The sequence below is a fragment of the Aplysia californica genome, unplaced genomic scaffold, assembly GCF_000002075.1.
Source record: "Aplysia californica isolate F4 #8 unplaced genomic scaffold, AplCal3.0 scaffold01059, whole genome shotgun sequence".
NCBI classification, from domain to species: Eukaryota; Metazoa; Mollusca; class Gastropoda; order Aplysiida; family Aplysiidae; genus Aplysia; species Aplysia californica.
In genome coordinates, this window is record NW_004798329.1 from 87,472 (window position 1) to 113,289 (window position 25,818).

Here is a 25,818-nt window from a genome sequence, read left to right on the forward strand (position 1 = left end):
AGAGAGAGAGAGAGAGAGAGAGAGAGAGAGAGAGAAAGAGAGAGAGAAATAGATCTAGAGAAATAGGAAGAGAAAAAGAGAGGGAAAAGGGAGGGAAAAAATGAGGGAGGATGGCATTTCCGATGAGTTGGCACATATAAAGAACGTAATAAGAAAAGCATGCTCATATCAAACGCAGAAAAGAAGCAAAGAAGAGGAGGGAAAACTTAGAAAGTGTTGGCTGGGGAGCCTTAAAAGAACTTCCAAGACAGGAAAAAAAAGAATCTGGCAGGCGTAGATTTACATGAGACATCGCGAGAGATGAAGTGACAAGGGTTTTGGAAGTAGGCCTTGCTCAGCTTGGAAGTGGGAAGAGTATTGCGGCACATGCACATTCAGAGGTTGATTTCTTTGGGCAAAATAGAGGTGGGAGATAAATATTATTATAATGTATCTCTGCCGTTTTGAGTACCTGTGTACGCTTGTCTGATGTTCGTGGGTGAGGAAGGGAGAGAGAGAGAGAGAGAGAGAGAGAGAGAGAGAGAGAGAGAGACCAGTATTGGGACCGTATGGTGCTCATGTGTTGGTGCTCATGTGTTGGTGCTATTATGTTTTTATATTGTTTTATATTTGAAATGTCCAGTTTTTAATCTTTTTAATGCTTTTACTTAGTGATTAATTTATTGGACTTACTAAAGGCAACCCCTTCTCAGATTTATGCTGTAAAATGTACGCATGTATTATGATGAGCGAAGGTTGTCTGTATATATCAGAAATGTTCTCTTGGTCTCTTGACTGAATATAGTTCTTTCTTTAAATCCGTTATCTTAGGAGCGTCTTAAAGTTGCAAGGAAGGAGAAGGATGAGGCTGTACGAGACCTGACAAAATTACTGAGCCGAAAGGAACCTGGTCGAGTTACACGGGTAAGTATTTATGTTTTATTTTTCTACATGATTGATTTTGTGTTGTCCACTGCTTACCTGGCATCAGTGCAGCACTGTAATTTCATGGTAACTTTTTTTTTTTTTCAATTTCTTCAATTTCTGCTTAGCTACTGTTCCTTCCTGTCTTAAGGCTGACCAAACACTTCATGATTTTAAATGGTGTATAACATCATATATATATGCCTGACACTTTTCAAGGACCCCCGGGCAAGTGTTGAGTTCCTGCATGCTGTCAGCCTTGCTGACCGTTTTATTCCACTAAAATGTATGTCTGAAAATTTGATTTTATTCAACTGTGTGGTTGAAAGTTTTATTCTATTTAAATATATGTCTGAAATATATGTCTGAAAGTTTTATTATTTTTATATGTTTGTCTGAGTTTTATTCATTCAAATGTATGTCTGCAGCAAAAGTCTCAGGTTGGTGAAGGTCCTCAAGGCAGGGGAGACGTTGCTGGCCTGAAGAGAGAAAACCAAGAGCTCAACGCCAAGATTCGGCAGCTGGAGAGAGAGGCCATTGTTGGAGGTGCAGCTATTGTTGGGGGATCAGCATCTGATGTAAGTTTGGCCTCTCAGCCTGTGGTAAAATTGTTGATTTAATTGACTGAGTTGCTAATATTGGTTGCCTGAAAATGGTAAAGTTTAAGTGGGGACATTTGGGAGCTCTTTCTATCTTGTACAGTTGAGAGGTATTTGAGCGTTGTTCATATTTTTCTGATTCAGTCTGGAGTATATTTTTGTGGTTTGTTGAATTTTAAGTATGCCGTTTGTACTTCACAGTTGTATTGGTTGTAAGCTGATATAAGGAATCTGCTATATTCAATTAAAACGTTTTTCTGTGATGTTGATGTTTAGTCCCCAGGGTTGAAAGAAATCTTTTTATGTTTGATGATTGGTTGTTCCATTTTTAAAAAATCAATTAAGAAGTCTTTAAATATTGATGGAAACTGAACTTTAGCCAAATTTCAAATCTCTTTTGAAATTCCAATATTGCTATGTGCCTTTTCTTTTTTTTTTCTTAGAAAAATGTACAGAAGAGGCATGAAAAGATCTTGAAAGAACTGGAGAAACGATATGATATGGAACGTGCTAAGAACAGCAAACTGAATGAGAATCTCAAGATAAAAGAAGATGAGGCTTCATCTTTGCAGAAGGTGAGAACAATTACATCTTCATTTTTATGGTCTTTTACTGTAAATCTCCATTCAATAATTTCTCTCTTTGGATTGATTGTGTTTTACTACACAGAGATGAACTAAAAATACAGAGTTCTTTGAAGTGGTCAAGGAGATGATATTTGCACAAAGACCTTTCTGATTAGCCCATTTTTTCAAAGTCCAATTATAAAGCCAAAGGGCTCTTTCAGGTACTTTATTAATGTGTAAGAGGTACTTTAAAAAAATGTGTACTCTGTATTTTTTGGTATTGAGATACTTCAGAAATTTCAAGTAATATTGTCTTGCCATTTTTTGGAAATTACAGTTACAGGGAATGACATTTGTATATGAACTAATGCATTTGTGAGTATAGAAAGAAAATGTTAAAATGTCTGAATAGGGACTTTTACAGGTTGCCCCTAACAGCTGAGATAGAAAGGTAGAATTAACAGGCCGGTACAGTGAGTTACCGTAGTGTGAAGCTGTGCAATCCTTTTATTTGAAATAAATTAGATACAGAAGCTGTCGCTTTAACTTAAACATATTTTGTTGTGTCTGTTATTACACAGGACTTGAACAAGGCAGATGTTCAGGTTGCTAAGCTCAGTGCTGAGTTGGCTGCTTTGGGCATAGCAGCCAAAGAAGGAGTTCAGGCTGCTGGCAAAGTGAAGGCTTTGGAGTCAGAAAACAAGAAGTTATTAGATGAGAACAAAACACTGACAGAGAATTTCAACAGTGAAAGAGTAAGCCAGTTTTTTCTTTTCTCTAGGTTTTCATTCCTCTGTGTTTTTGATAGAGCAGGTGGGATTGAGTGGACTATGCTGTATGCATTATGTGTAGTTTAAAGAAACAGGAGAATCTACATTAAAAATGTATTTTTGCAATTTTAGGAAAAGCTATATAGAAAATGTCTAATAAATCTTTGTAGAGATGGGGAGGGAAGTTGGATTAAACAGGTCCCTTGTGAATAAGAAAAAAACTTGTCCTTGATTAAGATGTGTGTTATGGCTGGAATTAAGAAAACAAATGTGTGATAATCTATTATAATTGGAATTCAAATGTTTTGTTAATAGAAAGTTAAAGGGAGGACTTCTATTTCAATATGACTTTTACCTCCTGTTAGAAGTATTTTCATCTGTTGAGATGTGCCCTTGTCTCATATGTTGCACTATTTAACAACAGGTCCTGCGTAAGAAATACTACAACATGGTTGAGGATATGAAGGGAAAAATCCGAGTGTACTGCAGAGCTCGACCTTTGAGCTCTACTGAAAGTGGCAGGGTAAGTAACAATCTGTAATATCATTAATGAACTCTGCAAATTTGTGTTGTATCTTCTCATTCATTTTTAGTTTGATTAATTAATATCTACTTTAAGAATGGCAATTGTTTCTACAGTTGTGACAAATAAAAAGATAATTAAAGTTTGCTGTGAACACCTACTTCATGGTAAAAAGTTTTGTCTCATTTATAATTTTATTGTTATAATTCCAGGGTAACGTCTCTGTTTTAAAATCGGCGGATGAGTACACACTATCAGTGGCCTCCCAGAGAGGGCTGAAGGAGTTCCAGTATGATCATGTGTTTATGGAGGACAGTTCTCAAGAGTCCGTGTTTGAGGACACTAATGTGAGTAGTTGATATTTCGCCCTGCTGCTGTTGTATTTGTTGATCCAGCATGGCATTTATGATAATGTTTATTATTGTGTGGACAAAAGAGTACGTCAGTGATGTTTAAATTCTTGAAAGAAAAAGATGATATCAAAAGTAGCAAATTAGCTGTGAAGAAGTTATTTTGGGAATGTATTGAGTCTTCTACACTTATAATTCTTTGTATTGAGATAGGTCTTTGAACCTTTGAAGTAAAAGTACTTTTGAAAAAAAAAAAAGGTTACAACTTTGCCTATATAAGATCTTCTGGTGTCATGACTTGTGTGTCCTTAAATAGTGATACAACTGACAGGCAGCCTTCATTCAACCTTTGAATGAAAATTGTAGACTCATTGGGCATTGAGCTGTGCAGAGCTGGACACGTGAATTTGTGGTAAGGAAACCATCAAATCTATACAACAATGTGGTTTTCCCTCTTGTGACTCACTGCTGTTTTGAGAAGTGTAAGATGTCACTGCTGGTCGCTGTGACACTATACCTGGAGGTTATCAACTGGAAGTGGTATTTTGGTGTGAAAATGCTGAGCTGGCTTTGTAAAGTGACTTATTAAACCAACATGGAGACCAGTTCTTTATTGTGAACCTCTTTAATTCCTGGAATTATATAATCCACCCAGAGCCCATAGATCAGCCTCTGACAATCTAATTCTTAAAACTCCTAAACAAAATTACAAAACATACGGCGAGCGTTCCTTTTTGTTCTTTGGTCCCCAGGTATGGAACGAACTCCCATATACAATAAGATCTGCCCCAACAATTTCCATTTTCAAAAATCAGCTGAAGCATTTTTTAATTCACAAAAGCACACCTGTCATAATGATTTACTGTGATATATATGCATGTGTATGCCAGACTGTGAGACTGAAGAAATAGCGAGTGAGAATGAGAGAGAGAAAAAGAGAGAGATAGAGAGAGAAAAGAGAGAGAAAAGAGAGAGAGATAGCGAGAGAGGGAGAGAGAAAGAGAGAGAGAGATAGAGGGAGAGAGAGACAGACAGAGAGAGAGAGAGAGAGAGATAGAGAGAGAGAGAGAGAGAGAGATAGAACGGAAATGTTTTTCTATCTGTATAGAATTAATGTTTTAATGAATGTTTCTAGTTACTCACATTTCAACTTTATTTTGACTGTTCGTGAATTTTATTGCATTGTATATTTTTAGTGAACACTTTTTCAACCTCACTGCAAGACTGTTTTTCTGGTATAAAATTTTACACATATGCATTTATATTATATGTATAATACTTTGTTTTACGTACACATTTGTGTCGATTAATTTTTAAGATGTGATGTCTTTTTCATTGTAATGCGCATTGAGCATCTTTTAGGAAATGGAAATGCGCAGTATAAATGCTATTTATTATTTATTATTTATTATTATTATTATTAATTAGTTCTTTGTGCATGTATAGTGCTCCACTGGTGAGGAACTGTCACATAGTATTCACATGAATAATGGTTTCAATTTTTAAAACTTGCGTAGCATAATGTGACAAAATGCTTCACAATTTAGTAATAATATATAAATGTTTCCTTTTTTTGTTTGTGGAATATGTATTGTCAGCCTGGAATCTTGCCAGGGGGTTAACATTTTGAGCCCTGACCTCCTGAGGCTATAGAGCCCCTCTGCCTGAGTTCCTGAGCGATACATTACTAACATTCATATGATTGTCAGAATCACATTCCATATCCTACTAAGGATAGTCCTTGTCATTACCAGCATCTAATTTAGAAACATCTTCAAAATAGTAAAGTCTTTTGTAGTAAACGCTGTTTTCCATATGCGTTTTGACTGAGGCGGGCCGGGTTGGGGATGGGGTCTCGCTCACTGCTGTACCATTGGCTAGGCACACGGGCAGTTTTATGGGCCATCAGTAAGATATCTGCTTTTAACTTGAGTACCTATGTTCTGTTTAACAAGCTATTAAACTTCAATAACAATATTGGGGGTATACATCACACTGTTTTATTCAGTCAGAGATATTGAAAAGCTATTGTGAGCTTGGTTTTCCAAGAGCACAGATTGCTCATTCATGTTACTGCTAAATTTAGCCAATTTATTCCGGCAAGATTTGAAAGTGTTACTACTCATGTTTTGATGGCTGGAACAATTTCTGATTTTCTTGATCAAATTTTTTTGTGTCCGCAGAACTTAATTCAGTCTGCTGTGGATGGATACAATGTCTGTATCTTTGCCTACGGTCAGACAGGCTCTGGCAAGACTTTCACTATGATCGGAGACAGCTCTAAGAAGTTCCCTGGAATTGCTCCAAGGGCTTTTGAAAGAATTTTTGAACTGGCAGAAGAAAACAAGTATGGTCAAACAAATTTTGATGTGAGATATTAAACTAACAAAGTAAAAATCATTGGTGCCTAGAGTTCTATCATATAGGAGTGCGTGTTACAGAAATTATTATTATTATTTATACTGATATAAGTATGCCACATCTTTGAAGTGGATTTGTCTTTCTATACAATTTGAGGCTGGTGTGTCACCTTGATTATGCTCTTTTTGTGGCTACTCATGAAAATGAAAGCCGCCCTTATAATCAGGGGCTGACATTTAAAGTAAAGTCTCTTGATATGTGTGCTTGACCTTTTTGTTTCTTTTCTCTCTGATTTCATTCTGTCAGCGTAAGGAATATCATCTCATCTACAACCGCCGTTGTCTTTTATCTCAGTTCAATAACTGGTATGTGTAGTGCCTTCAGCCGAAAGCTCTGCCGTGATTCATAGAAACCTTTGAATAATTTTTCTTAAAGTTTGTTTAATTGATAGTTGCTTTAGTGGATAGTAGAAGTATACCCTTTCACAAAGTCTTTCAGTTATGTTTTGCAATGACCGATCGTGTATTTGTGTGAACAGGTCAAAGTTCAGCATGAGTGTCACAGTTTACATGATGGAGCTCTACAACGACAAGCTGATTGATCTATTTGCAAAAGCAGGGACCTCTGATGATGTATGGGAACATTATAAAATCTTTTGTGCAGTTTTAAATTTTAATGTTATCACTATTTTTTTTAGGTTTGAGTTGTTATATGGGTAGAGTGCAATGTAAGGCAAAAGAAATGGAGAGGGTGGCCCCATGTTTTTTAAAAAACTTAAAATGTTATTTATGTCTGTTTTTCCTGTGATCGTTGGTTTTCAGTTTTCAATGGGGCAATATTTCAAAACCCAGCCAATTTCTTCTGAATGCCAGCAGTGACTTTAACTTTTCAAGTTGAAAGGTTATGACTGTATTGTTGAAAAGTCCTTTTTCATTTTGTATACTTGAGTTTAAAGGGTGCCTAGTTTTATTATGAAATTTTATGAAACGAATGAAATTTATTCCCGGTGGAAGCAACAAATTAAATAAATTACTGTTGTTGTTTTTTTATAAGGAGCCATATCTGTTAAAAAGGTTCATTTGATATCGATTAAAAAAAATAAAAATTGGTGAAGTGACAATACGAGAAGACAGAAAACACAGAATTGCCTCTGATATTGAAGTATGCTTGAAATTGTTCTAGATGGCCACCCATTGTAAAGGAGAAAAGTTGTTGTTGTCTTAGACAAGAGGACGTCTAGGACAGAGTCATTGTAAAGGAGAAAAAACGTAAAGGGGTAGCAGAAAGTGGTCTTTTGTGCAGGTGATTGTCTTAGACATGTGGCTATTAGAGAAGGTTTAAATGTAATGTTTTTATGTTTTTTTCACATCACAGGAGAGAATGGAAATTAAGAAGGACAAAAAAGGGCTCGTGTTTGTTCATGGAGCTATAGTGAAGCCAGCCTCAGATGCTAAAGAGCTGAATACACTGTTTGAACAAGGATCTGTGAACAGGCACACTGCTTCAACAAGTTTGTGGTCCTTTTTGTACTCTTTTTAAAAAATACATCTTGTATTTGTCACGATGCGATGGAATCAAGCGCTCGTAAATTTTTTGGCATATGGAGTTACTGGTATCATTTGAAAGATGATTTATTTGCCTTGCTTCCAATGAAATAAACGTCCAAATATCTTGAATAAAACTCAAGATATTTGCGATTGAAGGTGAGGTTGCCTTTTTTCACTGTTGAAATTAGTTAGAAAATGGCTGCCAAAGTTTGGTTATTCCAGTAGCTAATGAGTATGGACATAAAAGAGGTTAAGCCAAAAAAATAAAAATTTGATGAAAATTTCCAAACTGGCGGAAAAATGCCTGTTTCTCCGATTTCGTTATTTTGACGAGCGTCTGATTTCACCATGCTGCCTCACATATTATGACTTAAAAGCTGAAGCTTATGCTTAAGTTTGACTGCGCCATTGATGTTGCTTTGGTTTTTTTTTTCTGCAAGAAGGTTGTATAACATTCTATTTCTTCCTCCTATTCATGATTAGTTTGGGAATGTTTGCAGACTGTATTTTTGTCACATTTGTAAGTCATGTGTAAATTGTTTTAAGAATTTAAAAGCATGACAGATGTACCCACCTACCCAGCAAAGATATTTTTAAAAAAGCAAAGAAATCACACAAAATTAAAGGTATTTTACAGCAGTCACAGATTATGCAGTGAGAAAATGAATTTTTAAAAATTGTTTAAAACAGTTCATAATGAACAAATGGACTTGCCTGCCCACAGAAATGAATGCTGAAAGTTCCAGATCACATCTGATTCTCAGTATAGTCTTGGAGTCCACCAACAAGACAACTGGCACTGTGATGAAAGGAAAAGTAAGTTTGAATGAAGTTATGTAGCAGTATTATTTACTCTCAGCAGGACAAGTGCAGAGGCTATGAGAGCCTGTTTTACTTCTTTAAAAAATTTTTTTTTACGAACGCAGAAACAGACATACAGAATCCAGAACACAGAGGGAGTGAGATAGAGAGAGTGAGATAGATAGATAGAGAGAGTGAGATAGATAGATAGATAGAGAGAGTGAGATAGATAGATAGAGAGAGTGAGATAGATAGATAGATAAATAGAGAGAGAGAGAGAGAGAGAGAAAGAGAGAGAGAGAGAGAGAGAGAGAGAGAGAGAGAGAGAGAGAGAGAGAGAGAGAGAGAGGGGGGGGGGCTATGGGAGAACCAAGTGTGCATTGTAGTAGCCTACTGTGTATTTGATGAAGAGAAAAATATACATTGTGGCATTTGCTGTGTGTCTTTGGTGGATTATAACTTTTTTTTTGGTGGGTGCTTTTTGGTCTTATTTATGCCTTATTTTTACACTCAATTTGATCTGTCTTCACCATAGCTCAGCTTAGTGGATCTGGCAGGCAGCGAGCGAGTGGGCAAGACAGGAGCAACAGCAGAGCAGTTGAAGGTGAGAGAATGAAATAATTTCAAAAATTGATTTGCAGCACTAAGGAAGATGAGCTGACCATTTTTGGTTCTTCCTATTTTCTGCACTGATAATATTATTAAGAGTGGTACGTGTGTGGTTGGCGGGTGCTCTGGTGTGGTTTGCTCCTTCTTTCCTTTCAAACATCTATCGTCTTTATCTCCCCTCCTTCTTTTTTGTGTTTGTTACTCTCTTGTAACGCCTCTAATCTTCAGCACTTATATGACCTTATTGTGTTGTGAGTGCCGTAAAACACTTACTAAAACTAAGAGTGGTACATGTAAGAGCTTTATATTATCTGCTTATCAAGAATCTGTATCAGTCAGTAGTACATGTAGACCCATTGACCTGATGGTGTCATATATGCAATCTTTTTATTTTTCTTGTTGTGGATTTGAGTGTGGCTGTCAAGTCCCAATTCATTAAGCATCCTGGGGTAGAGATTGGATCTTTTTGCCATTCCTGTGCTGTGGTGAGACTATCACGGTGGGCTGAGTTGAGGTTTTTTTGCGCTTTGATGGTCTGAATGTGCCGTCGGTAGTCTAGTGGTTAGGTTACCAGACTCGTAATTGTGAGGTTGCAGGTTCGGGGGTTTGAGCCGCGGGGCTGACGTTGTGTCCTTGGGAAAGGCACTTTACATGAATTTTTCCAACTTCACCCAGGTGAAAATGGGTACCCAGCTATAGACAGTGAAAGATCTTGTCAGTTTGTTAGTGTTTGAGTGCTTATCCAGCTGCTTGCACTGTATGCTTCCCGGGAAGCTGAGAATGTTTGTGAGTGTTCTATGGTTTGCTGGGGTAATAATATAGCGTAAAGCGCATAGAGCTTGCTTTCGAGTTGGGATACGTGCTATACCAATGCTATTTATTATTTATATCTTTATCTCAATGTTCATGTTCATTTGAAGCAATACTATAGAACCTCAAGGGCTCCCTGGAACAGTCTTTGTATCTCCTGTTCACCGTACTATCAAAACTTTCATGTCAATGCTACTCATTGTCGAGGTGAAAAGTTGTTTGCTTAGACAGGTGGTCATCTTTGACAGTGTCATTGTAACAGAAAAAATGCAAAGAGGAGAGTGGATAGTGGCCATTTGTACAGGTTATTATTGTCTTGGAAAGGTGGTCTTAAGAGAAGGTTTGACCTTAGTTTTAAGAACCACTTATTAGTTTATTAGTTTGCAAAATTTACAATGCATGAGAGAAATTTGTTTGTTAATCTGTCTCCCCTCAGGAAGCGATGTCTATCAACAAATCGCTGTCAGCTCTGGGTGACGTCATCTCTGCTTTGTCCAGTGAACAGTCCTTCATCCCATACAGGAACAACAAACTCACCATGTTGATGCAAGATTCCTTGGGAGGAAATGCAAAGACTCTCATGTTTGTCAACATCTCCCCAGCTGACTACAATGTGGATGAGACTGTCATCTCTTTGACGTATGTGTAATACATGTTGTAAAGTGAATAGAGCATTCTGTAGAGTTTGGATATACACTACATAAATACAGTTATTAATCGTTATTAACCCTATCCGTACGTCGTGTTTTACTATCGTATCCATATGACGTGGGGAACTCTGTGCCACCACTTTCCAAAAAGGAAATTTACTTGTTAATCAGATCGGTATGCTTTGCATAGCAGTCTGTCAAAATGATTTTTTGAGAAATACTGAAAGTTTTCAAAGAGATCTTTGTGCTAGAAGTATACTAAAATGTGAAGAATACAACCCCGGGGTACAAAATGACGCCAGGGCGTTTGAATAGGTTTAAGCAGATGGGCTCTTTGTTTTTAGTGACAAGCAGTGCTTATCTTCTGGTAAGACCGTTCAGTAAGTCAAAGCAAAGACAAAGAAAATCAAATCACAACTCTTATTCCCAGATTAAGATATGGATGTGATGAATGTGTGCACACATGAGTGTATCTTTGTGTGTGTGTGTATGTATGTGTGTGTGTGTGTGTGTGTGTGTATGTGTTTGTATGTGTGTGTTTGTATTTGTGTGTGTGTGTGCTGTGTGTGCTGAGTGTGTGCGTGTGTGTGTAGGTATATGTGATGAAGAGTATGCGGTAAGTCACGAGGGAGCCATAATGCTGTGTTTTACATTGATGTTATATTTGGGAGAATGAGAGAGAGATTAAGGACTATACATTCTTTATATTGACAGTCCGTCTTTATGATTCACCCAACATAAATGGATACCTGTCTTTTAGGTTAGCCAGATGCTAACAATAGGGAAGGTGCATTCAGAACATAGTATTTTGTCAAGTTTCCACTGAGTCATGCAGTATGTACACTGATGATATATTTTATGTGGAATATTTAGCATAAACACTTAAGTAAATACACTAGTTGTTTACACAGCAACTGTTTTCTGATTTTGTCCTTTGCTCCTTGGTTTGTGAGAAATATTTTACCTTGAGTTACTATATTTTCACCAGATATGCGTCTAGAGTCAAACTGATCACAAATGATGCTTCAAAGAACGCTGATAACAAAGAGATTGCTCGCCTCAAGGCTGTAAGTCCTACATCTTTATCGGTGTTATATTATATGTATTATTTTGTATATTATTATGTTTTGTACTGATAGAAAGGTTTATTTTTTTGTATGCCTTCTTTTTTCTTCCTTTACTCAACTGTACTGAAATCCTTATCTCAGAATACCATCAGTGTTGTGTTTCATACTTAAAGAAGTGGGTGGTTTGTGGGTGCTGTGGTATGGTTTGCTCCTTCTTTCCTATCTATCATCCTTATCTCTCCTCCTTTTCTTTGTATGTTACTCTCTAACAATACCTGTAATCTTTGAAACTATGACCTGTTGGTGTTTTTTTGAGTGGTGTAGAATTCTTACTGAAAGTAAATACTCAGAGAAAAGGATGGCGTTTCTGAGAAAATATTTCTTTTTCAATTTACCTGAAGTTTTAGTTTCTATCATTAATTTATTTTGCACTTTGACATATAACTATCTCAGAATCACAAAGTTCTGACATTTTCTGATGTTCTGAGTTACAAAGACCATGAGGTCACATACCCAAAGTTCTGTCTGCTCTATCAAAGTCGTAAGATTTTTCGGAGTGGTTATCAAGATATTAAAAGAATTGCATTTGAAAAAGCTTGACATGTTGTGAAACTCAAAATCCTTAACTTCAAATTTCTCAAAACTAGGTAGGCCTACTGAGCAGATAAAGCTTTGTAATTCTAGTATAAGTATAGAGATGTGTTGTTTTTAAAAGTTGCTTTAATTTCTTTTTTCGCGTTTCACATTTCAGGTTATTTCCAAGCTGAAGAGAGGAGAAGCTGTGGCCGGAGAAGAGGAAGAGGAAGAAGCTTAGGCAGTGAACACTTTTCTGTCACTTTGTTGGATCCAGAAAAAAAAAAGACTTGTTAAAACTGTTTAATCCTTAACTCCTTCCTTTATCTACATGATGTTTACTCCTTTGCCCTTTTGGTTATCAGCATACTTTACCAAATAACTTAGCTGATGGGCAGTGTGCTCTTTGCAATATTGGATTTGTTATTGTTCTTTTACTGTAACAAATAATGATTTGTTGTTAAGTGAACAATTTTAATTTTATTTCCGAAAAATCATTGATGCTTGGCTTTAAGTTTTCAAAACTTCATACGCTTTGTTCATCATGGAGGTGGTTGGAGGGTGTCACTGCTAGGCTCTACTTCATAATCACTACTTTGATCTCCCACCATTGGTTCCCCCCTCCTCCCTATCAGTCTTGCTTTTTTCTAAAACTAAATGATTATTACTGTGTTGATGTTCCTCTTTTTACACAAGTTAACTTCACAACTTGTTCACAAGGGGCCCATGGTGTGTGTGTGGTGTAGCAGTTTGGCTGTCCATTGTTATACAAAGCACAAAAAAGACATGATTTCATTCCTTGAGTGGGGAAGTTTTTTAGTGAGTATCTCTCTTTTTGCTTGAATGTTGCATCCCACTCAGCCAGGCTGGATCAAAACAGCCCATCTCCTAAGTGATCTAAATTGTGTCGGGGGGGGGGGGGGGGGGGTAAGTAAAACTTAAATTATTGCTACACAAGGGGCCTGCAAGCGATTATGGTGAATCATCTTGTACAGGTACAATCAAGGACTGCAATTTGTTTCTGTTTAGAATAAGGAGAAAGAAAGGCTTTTTGATGTTTGATAATCCAACAAATGTTACGCTTTTGTCCTTTTACTTAATGACATGCTAGAGTATGTTAGAGTATTTCTTGATTTTATGCCATGCTAAAGTACTTGTATGTTAGAGTATTTCTTGATTTTATGCCATGCTAAAGTACTCGTATGTCAGAGTATTTCTAAAATGTTCTTTGATGAGGGTATGTAGTCAATGTTGGGCATTGGAGGAAATTGTTGTCAAAAGTCTTGCAAGTTGGGCTTGAAAGAATAGGCTTCAGGGAAAATGTATCTGTGTCAGATTCTGGAACACTGTGAAAACAAAAAGGACAGCAATCTGACAGCAATTTCCCTGAAAAGCATCCTTTTCAAACGGATAACAGGCTTTTAGGACTATTTCTGACTGCTTGTTCAACCATATTTCCCCTTTTATTTTCTATCATCTTGATTTCAAATCAGCATAAAACACTCAACTTTTGCAAATATTTCATTTTGGTAAAGTTATATCCCAGGTATTTGATTTTAGTCAGATTTACTTATGTGCTGTGAAACTTTATTGTTTCCCTCCCCCCCCCCCTCTGTCTCTCTCTCTGCCTGTCTCTCTCTCTCCCTCTCTCTCTCTCACCCCCCTTCCCATTCCAGTTGTCTTGGAAAGTAAAAATTTGAATTTTGATTATTTATGATGATGTGATGTTAAATGTGTTCCCGAATTTGACATTAAAGAGAAAAAAGTTAATATTTTTTTCAACTCTTGGCTAAGTACCTTTATATTTTGACTGCTGAAAAATGTTGGTATTGGTTAATAAAGAGTTTTGTAAGCACCTGTGTTGCTTTGAAAAGCAGTGAAGCTAGTTCTCTGCTGAGTGGCATGTACAGTGTTCTTGTGATCATCAAGTGATGCAAGTAGTCCATTTGGGTATTTATGACTTAAGAAGCACTTCAAAGTTTGTTAATAAACTTTGGGTTTTGTTTTCATTCAGAGAAACTTTTAACGGCTATGTTGTTTAGAGATCATCTGTGATAGGATCTTTTAAGATGAAGTTATGAATATATCAATTCTTCTTCTTCTTCATTTATTCGGTGTGTGTCAATGGACAAAATCGATGTTATTGTCTTTGGTTTCATCATTATTTTACATAGCTATCTTTGATAAAGAAAATTATTGCTGTTGTTGATAAAGAAATTGTTGCAAATGGTTTGTTGTAAGTTTGCGGAAAGTCTGTTTACTTGTTCTTGCATTGAGATTATTATCTTGCTGTTCTGGACTTACACAATGTTGAGATATACTGTGATCTTTTACTGACAAAGATGTGGCAGGACCACATACTATAATATATTTTTTGTTTTACTGTGATACATAAAACCAATTCCGTCCTTTTAAACAGCGTTGCTTAGAATTTACATGGGTGCAGGCTGTTTTGCTTTTTGTGATGTCTTATGTGAAATGTATCATTTTGTATACATCAGTACTTAATCAAAATCTCCATGCATTTTTATACTTTTGATTTTACTTCCTTTGAGACTTAGATGTGCAATTTAATTCAAACTAACTAAGCTAACTTAAACACTAATTCTTGATTGCAACATTTTTGTACCAGCATAGATGCTAGTGTGAGTTTGTGGTCTCAGGTGTCCAACGTCTCTTGAATTGTAGGCTAAATTTTGGGAAGTCAAGTAATATTTTCTCAGAAAATGATTGATATCTTTACATCAAATGGCAAATTTTGCATCTCTTGCCATCTGGGATATAAAAGCTATACTTGACTTAGATTACTGTAGTACATATTCAAGGGGAATATATGTGCTTGAAGTTTTCTTATTTACCAGTTGCTGACATTCTCTTGTAATTATAATATAAAGGGTTAAAAAGTTTTGTATCTGATTAATTTTTACTCACAGATGACAATTCTCTTTGGCTTGAGACAAACCATAGTACATGCCACGTTTTTTAAAAAACCTTTTGTTCCTTGATTTTGTCATTATATTTGGAACTTGAAGAGTGGAGGCAGAGGAAAAGTTAATGTTATTCGCATATTTTGCCCAAAAAAGAATGGAACTGCTTTTTTGCCGTTAGATATTGTTTTTGGATTGCTAAGCTTATTTTCTTTCTTTATGGACTCTTTGTTAAAAAATACTCCAGATTCATCGCTGATAAAACTAATGACAATAAAGAGAATTACCAATCAGTAATGTTGTTTATTAAAAATTGTTTATATGAACGTGATGTGTGACCTGGCAACTTTATGTGAACTGTCGTGTGCTTTTTGTATGTTGTGTTATTCTTTGTCACCAATAGCATACATTTCCAGGTGTGGGGGAGGGAGGCGGTGGAAGAGTGCGACCATTCTAAGCCGCAGCTGGTGGTAATCATAATGTTTATCTTTATCTCATTATGGTAGAACAGAACTCACATGATTGAAAAACTTTGTCCCCAAAAGCCGTGCTGGTTTTTACCTTTTCACCTGACTTTGGCTGACCAAGCAGATGTCCCCATAGCAGTGTTCTGCTATATATATATACATTATCTTTTCAGAGCTGCACAAGTTTTCTTATGTAAAGAGAGGTGGAAAACTCAAGAACACTACTTGAATGATAAGTAGTGTAAGGCAAAAAAGTTTTTTAAATATATTGTTGTTCCAGTGGCTCTTGGACTTTTCTTTTTGATCCCCAGGTTATTTAGTTGTACTTACAGATGTCACATTGGTTAAATAAACAGGACAGGCATCGGGCGTATCGGTTAGGAGCTTTGCTGTCGCTTGTGAGAAACCTGATTTTGATTCCCCATTTGATAGAATGTTCATTGAGCACCTGTATTTCGGTCTTTCTGCTGGGATGTTGTATCCCTCTCAGTCCAGGTTGGCCCTGACTGGATGGGTCAAAGCACAAAACCTAAATGATCTTAATTATGTCGATGGGGGTGTGAAAATAGCTACACTAAGAAAAATAACCACCTAAAAAAAATAAAAAAAATAGGCAGGGATAAAAAAAGAACCCTCAGTATGTTTAGAACTGGCATATAATGTTAAAGTTAAATATATGAAGCGTGCTGACAAAACGAGTTACTTCTCAGATTCAAGCATGAAGGAAATAGATACATAACACTTACTTGTAGGTGAAGTTTCCACAATTTATTAGTATGAAATAATAAAAGACAGGTTATAGTTAAAGAATATGGCATCGATAAAAAATCTACAAATTTGACCTTTATGTCGATTTTTGGCCAGTATCCCCTTTTGTGGATTGCGGGAAGTAAGTCATTTTGTCAGCACACCTCACATACAATAAGCACAAGTACTACTTAAGGTATAAATGGAAACTATTGATGATTTTTCTTTAAACAACATACAAGGAGAACTTTGTTGAGCTTTACACCACAAGCTTGGTGAGTTACCTCAGGTGGAATTTCAGAAAACAGGTCAACTTTCACCTGTTGTGTTTTAGGTACCAGAAGCACATCAACACAACTAGGGTCATTTAGTGCTGGGTAAAATTAAGACTGACAGAAACAAAAGAGGGATACCAAAGAAGTGGCACCCTTCAACCATCCACATCAAATTTCAAATCAACTCTCAAACCCTAGGATTTTGTCAAATTGATAAAAAGAATTTTTAAAAAGGTATCAACAATGTAGAACTCAAAGTACTCAAAGTGACTTCTTGAAAAGTACGCAGAATTGTCAGTAAAAATAAGACAAGCACATGAAAAAACATGTAAAGAAACAAGATAAAAGAAGGGAATAAGTTTCCAAATATTTATTTCAAATTATTCAAAGTGTTATTTTCATTTGAAATTTGAACAGTGACTCAGCTTTTTAATTTATTTTCAAAAATGGGTAAAATGAAGTATGAATGTCTGAAGGAAAAATGACAAAGAATGCTTGATATAATGGAAAACAGTAGTCAGCGTGTATTTACACAATTCGTTGTGGAAGACAAAATGTCAAACATAATCCTTGATTAATTACGTACCTAGTATAGTACCCTGACACTGTTTCTTTACTTTTTATAACAATTGTAAACTGATGATTGGCTCAAAAGATTGCAAATGCTATGTTTTCACGTTGTGTTCTTTCTCCAAGAATATTCTCAGACACAGCTACAAGATAGTAGTACAAGTCTTCCTTTAGAAACTCCCCTGCCTTAACTCTTACTCACTCACTTTGTCTCCATGGCACATTTTCTCTCTCCAAGTCCAAAGTTCTCTCCCCCCCCCCCCATCTCTCTCTCTCCCCCCCCTCTCTCTCTCTCTCTCCCTCTCTCTCTCTCTCTCTCTCTCTCTCTCTCTCTCTCTCTCTCTCTCTCTCTCCTTTAAAAAAAATATTTTTCAACTCTCCCTTTTTTTCAGTTTCTTTTCTACCCATTTCTTTCCTCCTCATTTGTGGCTGTTGATCTATTGAATCTCCTTTTTCCATTGAACACTTTTGTATTTTTTTGTACCCACAATCCACACAGATAGACTGCAACTTAATTTTTGCAGCAGCACAAAATCAAATAGGCAAGCAGCAAGATATAATGAAACCATACTGAACGTTATCACACAAAATCACAGATATGTCTTTGACCAGAGGCATTTTTACAGTCATAGCAGATTAAGCTGAACACATAAATTATTTATATAATTATTAATGCAAACATAATGACATTTATCAATTATGACTACTTGCTAATTTTACTTGCTACTAAGCTCATATATGCATGCTAATTATTTCTAAATGGCTTTCTCTAGCATAAAAGCTAAAAGAATATCAGCATGAGCATGTTCATTAACAGCTCTGAATGAATTAACTCTTCCCAAAAAGAATTGAGCTCCTGCTCACAACATAAGCTCTTAGTTTGTGCTCAAAGCCTTAGGCTAACTCTTTTTTACCTTTTCATAAACTTCCCTAAATATGTCAGCCTCAGACAATTCCTCCAGGAAAACTTCCAGATTTTCCCATTTATAAATTTAGATCAAATTCTTAATGCAAATTGTAATGGCTAATATTCATAATTGCACTTTGATTTATGAATGCTACAAGCCATAACAAAATCATTACAGAGGCGGGTGATGGAACACAGGCCCTAAAAAGCCCAGCCCAGCTTCTACGTATGATAAGGTGAGAAAAAGACATCCCTACCAGAATAGCCAACTTTCTTGTGTTAAAATCTATAGAAAGCACTTAACAGCACTCTAATATGACCCAACATGGGAAAGAAACTTTGCAAACTTTGATGAGGTATGCAATTAGCATATATCTTTAAATGTGGCAATGGACCTTTTCTAACTCATTCTAAAAATCAGATTCTCATGAACAATAAAAGATGTAAAAGTTTTGGCAAATGAAAAGTGAATGATTGATTTAACTTTTATACAGATAGCAAGCAGCTTCAAAGAATAAGCATTTTGCCCGAAAAGCATTTAGCCAGAAATTTGTACCATTTTTCTTCGGCTGCAAGTAGAACAGTTGCCTTTTAAAATGAGCAACTCTAATTTTTTAATCTCCCATCCAATTTGCTTTCAGATGGTTATATTGATGTTTTGCAACACTGATAAAATATAGCATCAGCTTGCCAGGCTGAAATTGTGCAAGCTCCATTATCACTCGAAATCAAAAATGCACAAGGATGAGACACCTTAAAAGTCTCCAAGTTTCAGAGCATTCCTTCAGCATGTCATTTGTGTTGTAATTTCATTGGCATCGCAATCATGTTATTTTGCCGTGAATAACTATAACCGTTGTTTTCATATAGTTAATTATCAAAAACATGCCCTCTTCATTGAAACACATGTATTTTATACATGTACACAAAGATATTAACAAATCTTGGTATGAGAGGAGAGCAAAGATGTGCAGTGTTGTATAATGAAAGTTTTTGGTAAAAAAACCCCAAAACCCACTTGTTTCAGAAATAGTAAGTACATCTACTCAAATCGATCTTAAGCTCAGATTCACGCATCTAGAAAAAGGTGAAAAAGTTCAGATGGAAAAGTCTAAATTGCCCCCCAATATCTTGAGTCTGTAAACTACCAGTGATTTAGCCGACTAGATAGTCAACAGCTGATCCTTTCAAAGGTAGTATAACATGCATTAAAATGTATGTTCAAATGAGCTCATGTGACTTTTTTTTCTAAGTATATGACCTCGTTCTTGTTTCCTTTCATTCTTTGCTCTCATTCTAACAAAAAAAACCCCAACAACTACAGGCACAGTTTTGACATTGCCTTTTTGTGCTTAGTAAAATGTCAACTCAAAACACAAAGAAAACCACAACAGTTGAATGCATGAGAGCTGCTGAAGCTGTTCCTTGACTGACACTATCATACCGACAGTAAGGAAAAATCCAAAGCTGCAGACTTTCAGTTGAAGCCACATTAGTGAAATTCTTGGCATACTCAGACTGAGAGTGAATCATTCTGCTGTCGCCTGCTTCAGTAAGTGTAGCTGACTCGTCTGCTTTTCTGAGAAGGCGAAAGGATTACTGCTGCTACGCTTATTTCTTAGTTTAAAAAAAAGAAGTGATTGTAATTCCAGATCTGTGTAAAAAAGTGAACTCCCTAAAGCAAACATAACAATGAGAACAACAGTATTACATAATAACATCTTAAGAAGAGAAAAATCCACATTAAGTGGATGATGAAGATCATGACATGAAAGTACATAATAGGCACTTTTGCAGATTTTTATAAAAAGCCATTTAAAAAGTAAATTCCATTGGAGTCCAGATTAAAATATACGACACAATGTTACGCAAAGCTCCTTCTCAGTAGTCATGCATCGAGCTCCATAATATAGGCTTATTACGTGTCTCATAATAAACAACCTACAGGACACATAACTGAAGTATACAGTGGTACCTTGACATTGCCACTTCTTAGAAGATCAATCTTGACTACTCATTAAAAGTTGAATTTTAGTGACAAAGTTTTGGGCAATTATTTTTCGCTTCAGATTTATAAGAGACTATTTTTTCGTACAACAAAAGTCTTTAAATGGCTTCTTATCTTATCAGATCACACACAAACATTTACATTTAAGCCTTCCATCCTTTGGTTTTCAAAATCACATTAAATGCATAAAGCCCCACTCTTTGAACAGTGACAAAGATGGGTCCACATTCAATGAGACTTTGAGGTTCAAAGGGAAAGAATGGTTGTAAAGGCTGTGCCGAAGGCTGTCTGAGAAAAAGGCAACAGACAACTTTCCCTTCATTCTGAGAAATGAAAAGGGCATGCATGTAATTATTTTTTCCACATAGCTTACATATTTACTATTGATTTTTTTTTTTTTTACATAATCATAAGAGCACTCCAATATTTTGAAATTGCAATACAAAAAAATTTGAAATACATGATCCAGTCCCATACAGGGTTTCTTGTAGTTATTACAGCTTGCTAGCACAGCGAGAGTAATAGCAGTGTGTGTTTTCTCCAGGAAAGAAAAATCTCAATACAGATGGTTTTAAAAAATTGGACATGAACATTTTAACATTTTTCTAACTTCTACACAAAAAAGGGGTAATTTCTGATCTCAGACACTATGGTTGCCGTGTTGGTGCTCTATTGACACTATTATTGTCAGTGTCTACATTCAAATTTGGTTTTGTTCTCATGAAAACATGACACACCAGTCCTGAAAGTGGCACCACAATGGCCTTACAGGTGATTTGTTGTTCGGTAGCACTTTCAGTTTGTTTTCACGAGGCATAGTGTAGAGACCAAGAATGAAAGGATGCATACAAGTTTTGTGTGCGTCAATGTATCAAATCAAAGAATATGAACTATATTTTCAGGAACACAGTATTTAAATGTTTCACAAAATGAACCCACAAAAGGACACTACAAAATTGGTGAAAAGGGCGGGATTCATGTCTTTCAAGTATTTAAATAAATCTCAAAAGTCCTGATAAGTAAACTTTTGAAAAAAATTACTTTGTTCAGTGTGTGCAGAACCATGACAGAAAGACAAATTCTGTTTCTATAGGAAATTCTTCCTCATGCAGCAGAGCCAACTCTCTCTTTAAACTTTAGATAAAAGAATTATAGAGTTACACCTTCACATGAGACACCTTGCACCTTGAAAGGCGAGGATTAAGCAAGAAGGTCGGTTCAACAAAGCAGATTTGTTTTCGCTCGTTTGGTTCTTGAAAGAATTTGAATTTTTAATCCCCATCCCATATTAGACAGTATAGCCACAGCTGACCTTGAAGATTTCTGTTCTGAAGCCAGGGATATGTTTCAAAAGGCTTGTTGACTCTCTCCATACCAACTACAATCTAGAGCAGCATTGTCAGGGTTTGAAACAGGAATTTATCACTCCGATCATTTCTCTGAGGGCTGACTGAGACTTGGCAGGTTGAGAGCATCATAACCTCACCAAGGCCTACTCTGTGGGCGTCACAGCAAAGACATTCAGAGGAAATTGCTGGCACCACAGGTACTGAACCTGTATAAAGTTCTCCACATTATGCCAGAAGATGAAACAGCTCTCCAGTGTGTTGCGTGGGTGGATACTGTGCTGTTCACCACATCAACTAGCTCAATACATAAATGCCAACACAAGGTACGCTGCTGTTGCAACACAAGAAAACGAACACAGCAAGGTCCATCACCTGTGGTCACTTTGGTCATGCATGCTTCCCAGGAACCCCCCCCCCCTCCCCCTCGTCCTGCTTGACAGCAGAAGTGTCATAATTGCAGAAATCAGAAATATTTTTCCTCAGTATGCAGACAATCACTTTAAGCGGCTCTCTCAGACAAATCGCAAAATGTAGTACACACTCTTCAGCCTCTAAATCATCTCTTTTCATAATTCACCTTCAAACTGAGAAAGTTTATGTATCTTTCACTGCACAATTGGTCACTGATGCCCTCATTTCTAGAGTGACTCAAGGTCTGTGCTCTATGTACTTTTTCCACTTGCCCGAGTCATTATCTATCTTTCTATTCAGTCGTGACAAGACAAAATTGGCTTGGCATACTCTAAATTAACATCATGACAGGTGACATGCTAGTACAAGAACAGCAAGATGGCAAATATTGCCACTTCATGGTGAAGCAGTCCTAGATTAGGGTCTTATCGACCAAACGGGCCTGCAAATCAAAGGCCATGCCATAGAGATACATGCAGTTGTTTGTTACAGGACCCATTTCACCTAGTCAACAAACAATGTACGGACACCATAATCATCAAGACAAAACAAAGCATACTATACACAAAATGAAAAAAAATCCAGCCCACTTACTTGGAATGTGCCAAAACAGAGGGGATAGTTTCTAATGTCAGCATATGAAAAGCCTCAAAACTTTAATATCTCACATCAAAGTAATATTAGACTTTCAGTCCTTATTCAGTTCTAAAACATGAGAGCTATCATTGTTTAAAATTTCCATCATTGTTCAAAATATAAGACAAATCTAATATCATGTTGACAACAATATGATGCTGCCAAAATATCATGGATGTCATCAGTTTCATTAAATATTATTTCAAGATTTATCTGTCAGTATCAGTCACAAGTAGCAACAATAATTTTGTCAAACTACTCATAAAGACTGATATATCATTCTGCATTTTTTACACCTTTGCTGATTCATGTAATCTATAAAGCTCAGCTCAAAGCTCAAATAAACGAACAGGACAAAAAGCTGACTTTATTTCCATAAACGTGCCATAATTCTGTAGCTGCACAGTTTTGAAATTGTTAAAAAATAAATGGATCCCTTTGAAACACCATAGATTTCTCGCACTGATTCCGGATCCAGGGGACTGTTTTACCACACTTCACATTTCACTCTTGGGTTCATAGGGCTGTCTAGTGGGCATTTAAATGCCCAGCTGAACGTCTGGCTGTTGGATAAGACTCCATTTACCCTGTAAAATAGACAGAAAGTTATTAGCTTACTGTACTTGCTCATATGACAATATACTTATATATATAATGATCGTTGAGCTAATAAATTAAATTAAGAAGGGACAATGTAAAAAAGAAATAAGATACAAATTTACGCTAAGCAGTTTACAAAATTACAACTTTCAATATAGTTCTCGTTCCCGTATATACTAAAAAGTTTTGGTAAAAGTAAAGTTGCTGCTCTCCGCTTTTAAAATTGTTTGACCTAGTGCGCCACATCCAGGATCACTGTGCCGGTCACAGTGAGGTTGAAGCTAAGTTTTTTGAGAACAGGAAACAGTTTTAGATTTATTAAGAGTTCTACTGCACTTGCAACACAATAGGTCATATAAAAGCTGAAGATTAGAGGTGTTACAAGAGAGTAACAGACACGAAAAAGAAGGAGGAGAGATAAAGATGATAGATGTTTGATAAGAAAGAAGGAGCAAACCATACTAGAACCCCCGCCAACCACCCACAACAGGAAACAGCTGCTTGTGATCCTTGTGATGCATGAAGACACAAAGGGTAATACTTTACTTTAACCAAAGTTCTTTTTATGTGCCTGATATATCTTTCCAAAAATAATACTTTATCAGTTGGCAAGATATTTAGTTTGTCTTGACTGATTGAAACAAATTGTTCTGCTTCTTGATTTTTAGCTCTGAATATAAAAAAAATAATTCCATAGCAGCCCCAAATACTCTTAGAAGCAAGCTTGAGTTTGTTTGTTCTCCTTATTATAAATAATTATGCTCCTTAAGAATAAAACTCTAACGTCAAATCTATTTTTTTCTCTGAGCAAACGAAAATGAAAATATCATGAAAAAAATATTAATACTGAAAATATGTAAAGGACATGATATTCAAATGTAAATATAAGAAACACTTGTATTTCAACATAATTCAGATCAGTTTATTTATATATCCCTCCAGCCAACAAAACAGGAAAAACAGCAACAATCCATCATAGAAAATTACACCCGAACATCCCCAAACACCACCCAACAACAATAGGCAACCAACCGCCAAAGAAAACAACATGCAGTAACAAAGCCAAAGAACAGATAGCTTAACTATGACTCAAAGTATGAGGTGAAGGTCATTATAAACCTACCGTGCTGAGCCCGGGCTGTGAGGGTCTGTGAGGAGATGAAGGAACAGCCCAGCATCTGTCCACTTGCTACAGTACATCTGCAGATTGCAGTTGGAACAAGAATTGCATGCACTGTATTTTTACATTTTAAAAATGTTTTATTGTGAGCCAAGTACATCCTCATATTATCTAAGCCTTTAACTCAAAACTCAATACATGTGAACTTTTGAGCCATCCCTCTCCCTCCCCCCGTTTATATCAAGTACAAATTCAGTCACATAATGAAATGTTTGTTGTTCGCCAAAAAAAATCGTTATTAAATTCAAAATTTAATGAAGATGATGAATTATATCCAAATAATATCCAAATTTTTGGTTACTCTATGCAAGGAGTTGGGAATGAGGGTTGTGTCCTGCCCCCCAGGACAGCCTGGCGGGGATCTAGAGTAAGCACCAAACAAACTTAACACTATGACTAATACGCACGTCATCTCCTACATCAGAACATCATCTTCGCCAACATAAATAATCATTCTCATGCTCACCATCACAATTACCATTACCGTCACCATCACCAACAACATCATCATCATCATCAGCATTATCATCATCATCATCATCATTACCGACTCAACAATTCCCCTTTCATATAACAATCTGCACCATTACTTTCTTTTTACGTAACCAACAAAAACGGGCACCAAAATCAGGACACGGGGGAAAAAAAGAAAGAAAAAAAAAGAAAAAAAATTCAAAGTTTATTTCACTTTCAGATTGACACCCTTTGAACAACTTCAGTGATGGTTCAGTAGTGGGAAACAAAAAGAAAAGTACACTATAAAGGTACCATTCTTGAAAAAAAAAATCACTGATATAGGCCTACTTCTTGGTGTAAGTTTGAACTTAAAATGGTGGCTGTAAAATAATCTGAAAATAATATCTTTAGTTTTCTAAATGAATTAAGTATCTCTGTCTGTCTGTCTGTCTGTCTGTCTGTCTGTCTGTCTGTCTGTCTGTCTGTCTCTCACTCTTTCTCCAAGAGCACAACAAGCATTGATACACACATTGTCAGTACATACCGGTTTATAGCAAACATAATTTTATTACATTATCTTCAAAATATTTGCCTTTGTAAGCAGAAACACCAAGCAGTGCGTAAGACAGGTTTTCTTTTTCTTTGTTTTCCCAAAAGAAATCTAAGGCATCTGACTATACCTGCGCATAACTGGTGTAAAAGATCTGGTACATGGTCATATTCAGACCTGGGAGGTCCAGCTCCTCTCCGAACTGGTCAATCCACATTTGGTATGCCTGGCGAAGAAAATGTTGAGTTTTAGACGGATAAAGATAACAAGCCGTTGCAAATATACTAAAACACGTACATGATTAAACTATAAAGTGAAGCAAGAAAAAAATACCCCAAAATATTGGGTTTTTTTCTGATTAGATGTGGAAAGTATTCTCAAATGAAAGACTAGTATTAAGAACAAAGAGAGCAGATTATGTATTGATACTACCCAATTTGAATATATACAAAGCTGAATTACACATTAGATACAAAGTAGTGTTACTGATTAGCCAAAAGCTCCTAAGGATAAAGAAGTACCAAACAATGGTCAAATTATGTAAACATTGAGAGAGAGAGAGAGAGAGAGAGAGAGAGAGAGAGAGAGAGAGAGAGAGAGAGAGAG

The 25,818-nt window shown here is 36.3% G+C and overlaps 2 protein-coding genes across 2 annotated transcripts in view; one reads left to right on the top strand and one right to left on the bottom strand.

Moving 5' to 3' along the window:
* The window catches only part of LOC101857690 (myosin-2 heavy chain), a 31,942-nt gene extending 18,882 nt beyond the window's left edge, over positions 1 to 13,060 (top strand). The window contains exons 21-34 of the mRNA XM_005111446.2: positions 811 to 903; positions 1,332 to 1,481; positions 1,946 to 2,077; positions 2,650 to 2,823; positions 3,263 to 3,361; positions 3,574 to 3,708; positions 5,895 to 6,058; positions 6,611 to 6,704; positions 7,447 to 7,582; positions 8,344 to 8,435; positions 8,956 to 9,024; positions 10,276 to 10,478; positions 11,478 to 11,556; positions 12,308 to 13,060. Coding sequence (XP_005111503.1) covers positions 811 to 903; positions 1,332 to 1,481; positions 1,946 to 2,077; positions 2,650 to 2,823; positions 3,263 to 3,361; positions 3,574 to 3,708; positions 5,895 to 6,058; positions 6,611 to 6,704; positions 7,447 to 7,582; positions 8,344 to 8,435; positions 8,956 to 9,024; positions 10,276 to 10,478; positions 11,478 to 11,556; positions 12,308 to 12,370 — 1,683 coding nt within the window. The 3' untranslated portion in view covers positions 12,371 to 13,060. The remainder of the gene's footprint in view (positions 1 to 810; positions 904 to 1,331; positions 1,482 to 1,945; positions 2,078 to 2,649; positions 2,824 to 3,262; positions 3,362 to 3,573; positions 3,709 to 5,894; positions 6,059 to 6,610; positions 6,705 to 7,446; positions 7,583 to 8,343; positions 8,436 to 8,955; positions 9,025 to 10,275; positions 10,479 to 11,477; positions 11,557 to 12,307) is intronic.
* Positions 13,061 to 17,468: 4,408 nt separating this feature from the next.
* LOC101858145 (endothelin-converting enzyme homolog) overlaps positions 17,469 to 25,818 on the bottom strand; it is a gene marked incomplete in the record, with an annotated part of 64,792 nt that continues 56,442 nt past the window's right edge. The window contains 3 exon segments of the mRNA XM_035973201.1: positions 17,469 to 23,013; positions 24,150 to 24,226; positions 25,343 to 25,438. Of these exon segments, the coding sequence (XP_035829094.1) occupies positions 22,914 to 23,013; positions 24,150 to 24,226; positions 25,343 to 25,438 (273 nt within the window).